Source organism: Limulus polyphemus, unplaced genomic scaffold (genome assembly GCF_000517525.1).
Source record: "Limulus polyphemus unplaced genomic scaffold, Limulus_polyphemus-2.1.2 Scaffold2113, whole genome shotgun sequence".
Classification (NCBI taxonomy): domain Eukaryota; kingdom Metazoa; phylum Arthropoda; class Merostomata; order Xiphosura; family Limulidae; genus Limulus; species Limulus polyphemus.
Genome location: NW_013667723.1, coordinates 163,147 through 169,618, shown reverse-complemented (window position 1 = coordinate 169,618; position 6,472 = coordinate 163,147). Strand labels below are relative to the sequence as shown.

Genomic DNA, 6,472 nt, shown 5'->3' with positions numbered 1-6,472 from the left:
TAACAGAAATATGCAAGTCAAGGAGAAATATTTGGTGAGTGAAGTTTCATTTAACATATGTGCATCAGGTAGTTTCTATTTATGAAAATTTAAATGTTTTGTCACTATCTTTTGGACATAAAATTGCGATTCAAAAAGAAACTTAATTATTAATATGTTTTCTCTTCTATGGAAGTTCAATGTTTTTGATAAATTTTTGCATACATTTTATACATTTGAGGAAACAACTATATGTTTAGCAACATAGCTTTATAAACTACTTAGTTTTTAAAAATTTTTATTTAACATTATCCACAGGGCAACTTTTAAAATAACAACATGGAAAACTTTTCTGCTCTTTCTCAATTAATGAATAATTATAATTTAGAAGACCAATTTCTTCTTTTACATGTCTAATTAGATGTAGTTTTTGTTGCTTAACATTGTCTGTAAAATTGTTTGGATTTACTAACTAAGCACCTTTGCTGTAATACCTTTATGAATTAAATATGGTGCAAAAATATTTTGTTGTCATTAATTCTGTAGATTTATTTTTACAAACACTAACTATATAGGAAAAACTTCAGTTTTAGTTTGCTCTTTGTTTTATATTTGACAAAGTTATTATTATTATGGCTATTAATGTTTTATAAAGCTTTCTTGTCATAACTCCTATCAAACTAATTTTTCACTTCAGATCATCTTGTTGCTAATGGACGTATGACAGAAGATGATGCACGAAAGAAGTTCAAGCAGATAGTTGCAGCTGTGAGTTACTGTCATCAGCGGTTTGTTATACATCGAGATCTAAAAGCAGAAAATCTTCTTCTAGATTCTAACATGAACATCAAAATTGCTGGTTAGAATTTTTGTTATTTATAAGCAGTTTGTCACTTGCTATATTCTATTGTCTGATATAAATGACTGTTCAATACTTTTGACATGAGAATTATTATACCAAGTGAAATGAAAGAAAGTTAAAACTTGCATTAAGATAAAGCTATTTGATAAAAGTGGTATTTTAGTGTAAAAGTATATTTTAAAGCATCTTGTTTAAATCCATTATGAGGCATAACTTCATGTAATTGTTTTTCAATTAAAAAATATGATTATTAAAATCAATTAACCTTAAGTTTTAACTCTAAGTGAAAATATAAAAAAATTGAATGCTATTAGAGTGAATTCTTGTGTTTATGGATCATATATCAGTATAATTTCCTTTTCTGTTTTATCTCTCTCCATCACTGTCATTGTAAGTATATATACATATGTCTTCTTAGTCAGTATATTTTGTATCTATCATTAAAATACATTGTAAATGAATCATAGTAAGTGCACTCAGTTCACAACCTGTGAATTACAGGAAAGAAACTCAGTGCCAAAAATACTCACCCTTTCAACTGTGAGAGCAATCAACCCCACTATTTGTTGGTAAAGAGTAGACCAAGAGTTTGTGATGGGTGCTGCTGGCTGGTTGCCTTCCCTGTTGCCAGCAGTTCAAAATTAGAGCTAGCGGTACTAGTCTTAGTAGCTTCTACATAGAAAAATACATGTAAATGAATGTTTAGAAAATGCATCTTTAATGTTTATAAGCATTTTTGTTATTTAACTAATATAGTCCTTAACAAGAACAAACTACTTAGTGTGAATATTATACTTTATTAATGAAAAAATTCATGTAAAGGCTGTACTCCTGCAAAAATATATTATTAAAATTGGTAGTTTTGTACATATATATAATGTTTGTAATTACATTTGGATTGCAGTTTGAAATTTTTTTCTTGACAGACTTTGGTTTTAGTAATTATTATAAACCAGGGAAACTTCTGTCTACTTGGTGTGGTAGTCCATCATATGCTGCTCCAGAACTGTTTGAAGGCAAGGAGTATGATGGACCAAAGGCTGATGTATGGGTGAGGATTTTGTTTTCTGTGTTTAAGAAATGTACTTTCCATAGTTATTAAATATTTGTAGAATTTGATGATTTTTCATTGGAAATCACTATAGCCATATATATGAATATATATTAGATACATGGTTAACCATCACTCTGCCTTACATGTTGGTAGTTTACAGTATTTTTCTAATCATTATTTAAACAAAAGTTGTTGTTTTTTGTTTATTACGATGGGTGTTATTTAAGAAAACAAATGTTTGTAAGAATATTAAACAATGAACTGTTACAACCATTTTCTTATAAGTACCATAAAATATTCTCAGCACTTATTTTGTACAATATCTTATATACTAATTTTCATGTTTCTCTTAAGAAATTAAATTTAATGTAAATAATAAAACATTTTTTCTTATAGTTTATGTAATCACCATGATTACCCCAAAATTTTCCTTCCCTTATGTGATATGTCATTAACCTCATTGTCCTGTTTTGTTTATATATAAAAATAAAATTTTCTTAGAGCCTTGGAGTAGTACTGTATGTTCTTGTGTGTGGTGCCCTTCCTTTTGATGGCAGTACTTTACAGAGCCTTCGGACCCGTGTGCTGTTAGGGAAATTTCGTATCCCCTTCTTTATGTCATCAGGTAAGCTATGTAATTTTATCATAATAAACCTGAATAATATTACATTAAATATGATTAATTTCATATTATGTTTATCTATTTTTTGTGTCATATCAACTCAAAAATTATTGTTTTCTGTTATATTATTTTTAACATTTCTTAGTAAGTACCTTATCATGACAAAATTATAGTATTTTTGTTTATATCTTGTGATGTTTTTACAATTCTAAAAAATAAAGTTAAATGATTCTTCTTTTCTGCCATTATACAGTATTTTCCAACAAAATATGCATTAAAATCCAATCATTAATGTAATATATTTATTTTACGACATCCATATATATATATTTGTATTTAATACAGCAAAAAATATGTTTTAAACAATCTTATGGATTTACCACTAAATACAAAGGTAAAGTAAGTATCTAATACAGGGAAATGCATGTTTTAAACAGTCTCATGGATCTACCATAAAATACTAAGGTGAACTAAGTATTTAATATAGGAAAATACATGATTTAAACAATATTATAGTGCTACATGGTATTTTTTCTTGTTTTGTTTTGAGTGAAATGTTTCACAACCTCACCTAATTTTTCACTAAATGTGATAAAACTCAACTTGGGAATGATGTGGAATTTTATTAAATTATAAACTTACAAATTTAAGATTAGACCTTAGTTATTTGTTAATTATAATTTCCATGTTAGGGAATTTATTTCAAACAATATTTTGTTCTAATCAGTAATGTAACTAACAAAATACATATAAAATATATTTATGAATAAATATATGTTTCCTTGTTCTTAATTGTTCCGTTTTAGTTCACCAGTGTGTGACCTTGTTGCTTATCTCAAAGTGACAATGCATCACTTATCATTTCCTGTTCACTCCTGGCAATATCCTGTTTGTAGGCTTTTAAGACCAGGAGCATATACCTACTTTTTAAATTTCTTAGTGACTACAGACATGGATGGCAGGAAATTGCTTTAAGCATCAAGTGTATTATGTGTAATAATTGAGTTCATTGCCATTTTTCCATCACACCTTTTGCTGAAGTGAAATGCTGTTTCAGCAATTTAATGACTTGACAAGTTGACAACAACCTCTCCAAAATAAAAACATTTGAGAAATAACATTTAAAGTAATATTTGTATATTTATATGTGATATAAACCTACAATAAAGACACTATAGTGTATAACACTAATTATATATGAACTTAAAGATATGTGGTGTGGTGTTGTCATAACCCTTTTTCAGTGGTTTAATTTTACCAGTTTTTTCATCTACTTGTCACAACATTTGATTAAATTTGCAGAATTTAGAACTTATAGAAACAATATAAGACTGTTGATGTTTAATAACTACTTTGGGCAGCATGGATCTTATCTTATTAGTTAATATAGGGTTTACAGTTTTTTCAATATGCCCATAAGTATATTATTCGATGATCCAAACTTTTCTGTTGAATGCATTTCAGCAGCTGTGTTTACATGTTTTTTTAGCTGTGAAACATTTAATGTTTTGCCTTTGTACTGGGATGGACATATACGAATGTATCAAAATAACATTTGAATGTTGTAATGCAGAGATTGTCATTTACCTGTATCTTTTGCAGTGGCACCAAAGGCATAGAATTATTGGAGGAAAGCACAACAATGAATAAATAATAAGTAGATCTTAAAAGATTATTAATGATAAATAATTGCAAGTTACAAGAAAATAAAAACATTTTGCAATTTTTCATCTCCAGTTTTAATAAATTCAGTAACCAAGGTTTGAAACTTAAGAGCACCTATTCTTTCTCTATCAAAGATTAAAGGAATTTAGTATTTTTGAATTATAGTGCTTCTAAGATATGACTTACATTGTCAGAGTGTGCTAAATATATATTGGAGAAGAAAGATACAATCATACCAGTGTTACAACTATCAGGAACATCTTCTTTACAGAGTTTTTAAACTAAAGCTTATAGTCTTCACAGAATGAGATCTGTTTTGTTTACAAATGCTCTCCATACAACGTAGCATATTTTTGCCATTCCAGTAATTTTATCGGAGGGACACAGGGCCACTTACACTACACTCTCATTGCCACTGTTTTACTGTATAAATCTGAAAAATTCATTAATACTTAAACTGTAATAATTAGTAATTTTTACAAGCATTTGTAGAATCTTTTAATAATGAACACAAAGATATACCAGTTTTGTAATCTGAAATCCCAATACTGATATTAATATAAATATATTTCCTAAGTATTTTATATATAGGTTAAAAATTAATTCACTATATATATATTACTTTAGATATTTATATCTTCAATATGTATGAACCGATAAAGGCCCCAGATTTCTGACTTCAAGTTTGTAGAAGAAATATTTGATACAAGTAAAAAATTGTCTAATAAAGGGAAGGGTATATGTACATATATATCATTTTAGTGTGATTTTTTTGTTTTTGTATGTAAAAGAGACATCAAGTGTACAGAAACATCAGTATCTTTGTGTTATCTAATGCTTTTATCCAAACTTTTAATATATAACTTACATTACAATCAATAATAGTAATAATCTATATGTTCAAGGTATTTGTTTGAAAATATAGAAATTATTTCGTAATTAGTTTTTTTCAAGAGATCTAAGTTGATTGTAAAAATGTATTGATAAGAATGTTAAACAATGCCAGTACATATTCATTAGAAATTTAAAATCCTTATCTCTGGTCTCTTCATAGAAATATCTACTGAGTTATTAAAAGCTTAACTAATATATATATCCAAATATATAATCACAAGACATTCACAATATGAAGACATGTTTTGTATAAAATAAAGTTTTTCAACAAAATGACAACATTGATGTATTTCAGTCATAGGTTTTATACAATAAATCATGAAAATATTCATGTTCCAAGACAATACATCTCTTCCTCACACAGAATACATTGATCCCTTATCTATGTACCTATGGGACTCACATACCACTAATGATGAGCTAAATCCTAAATCCCACCTAAAAGTCGTACTTAATATGAACTGTGCTAACGCATGATGACATCATTATGCGATGATAGCCCTCCACCAACAGGCGGGTGACAAAACTTCCTTTCACAGTAACTCCCCCTAAGATCAAAGTAACCTAATTCTTTTCCTTATTTAGAACAGATGTATTTTTTAAAATTATTGGTCAATTATGTGAGATTTGTGATAATTTACAAAACTTAAATTCCAATATCTTACTTCTTCTCACAAATAGCTTTTCTTGACTGCCCTCTGTATGTTCAAATATTTGTTTGCCACTAGCCTTGATACTCCCACCTATCCTCATATGTATTCACATGAGACATCAGCAGCCCTCCACTAATAGGAGTATGAAACAACTCCTAATGTCACTAGTGCCCTCTCTTCTGTGCAGCCCGAAATCACTTCTTGATTGGCAGTTTTATGGTTCAGACATGTTTGAAGACAGATTTTTTTCACTTACATACTGAAGTTTACAGTTTTTTTCTCAGCTGCTTATTTTATCAACCATATATATTTTTTTTTATTTTAACAGTTTTGAGAATTCTTTTTAGAGATAAAATTCTCTTTTTATCAGTCAACTCCACTCATAGTGCACTTCACGTGGCATCTACCACATCTGCTGTAACTACTATAGCTAATTTGCCTGCCATGCAATGGTGTCTGAGCAAGCTTTACCTGCTCAAGAAGTAACAATTTTAGTTCACAGGGAGCTGGCTACCTTTATGCAATCTTCTGAATCACCTGGCAATTGTCCTCTCTTACCATGTGAGGGATTGCTTGCACATGATGATGAGGATTTGGACAGCCTGTTTCTTCCTCCTGCCTGTGCTTCACAGGCACGTTTCATTTCAGGGGAGGTGCTAAGGCCTCCTCTCCCATTTATAGATGTAATGAATCAGGTATTTTATGTTTTATCTTTATCTCCTGTTTCCTGTGATTCTACTACC

At 29.1% G+C, this 6,472-nt stretch overlaps 1 protein-coding gene across 2 annotated transcripts in view; it reads left to right on the top strand.

The window, feature by feature from the left end:
* The window catches only part of LOC106465983 (serine/threonine-protein kinase SIK3-like), a 57,785-nt gene that overhangs the window by 4,075 nt on the left and 47,238 nt on the right, over positions 1-6,472 (top strand). The window contains exons 1-4 of one of the 2 annotated variants that reach the window (XM_022393951.1): positions 17-34; positions 677-838; positions 1,768-1,892; positions 2,397-2,520. In XM_022393951.1, coding sequence (XP_022249659.1) covers positions 700-838; positions 1,768-1,892; positions 2,397-2,520 — 388 coding nt within the window. In that variant the 5' untranslated portion in view covers positions 17-34; positions 677-699. Of the gene's footprint in view, positions 1-16; positions 35-676; positions 839-1,767; positions 1,893-2,396; positions 2,521-6,472 lie in introns of those variants that run through there. The other variant, XM_022393950.1, reaches the window with a different exon arrangement.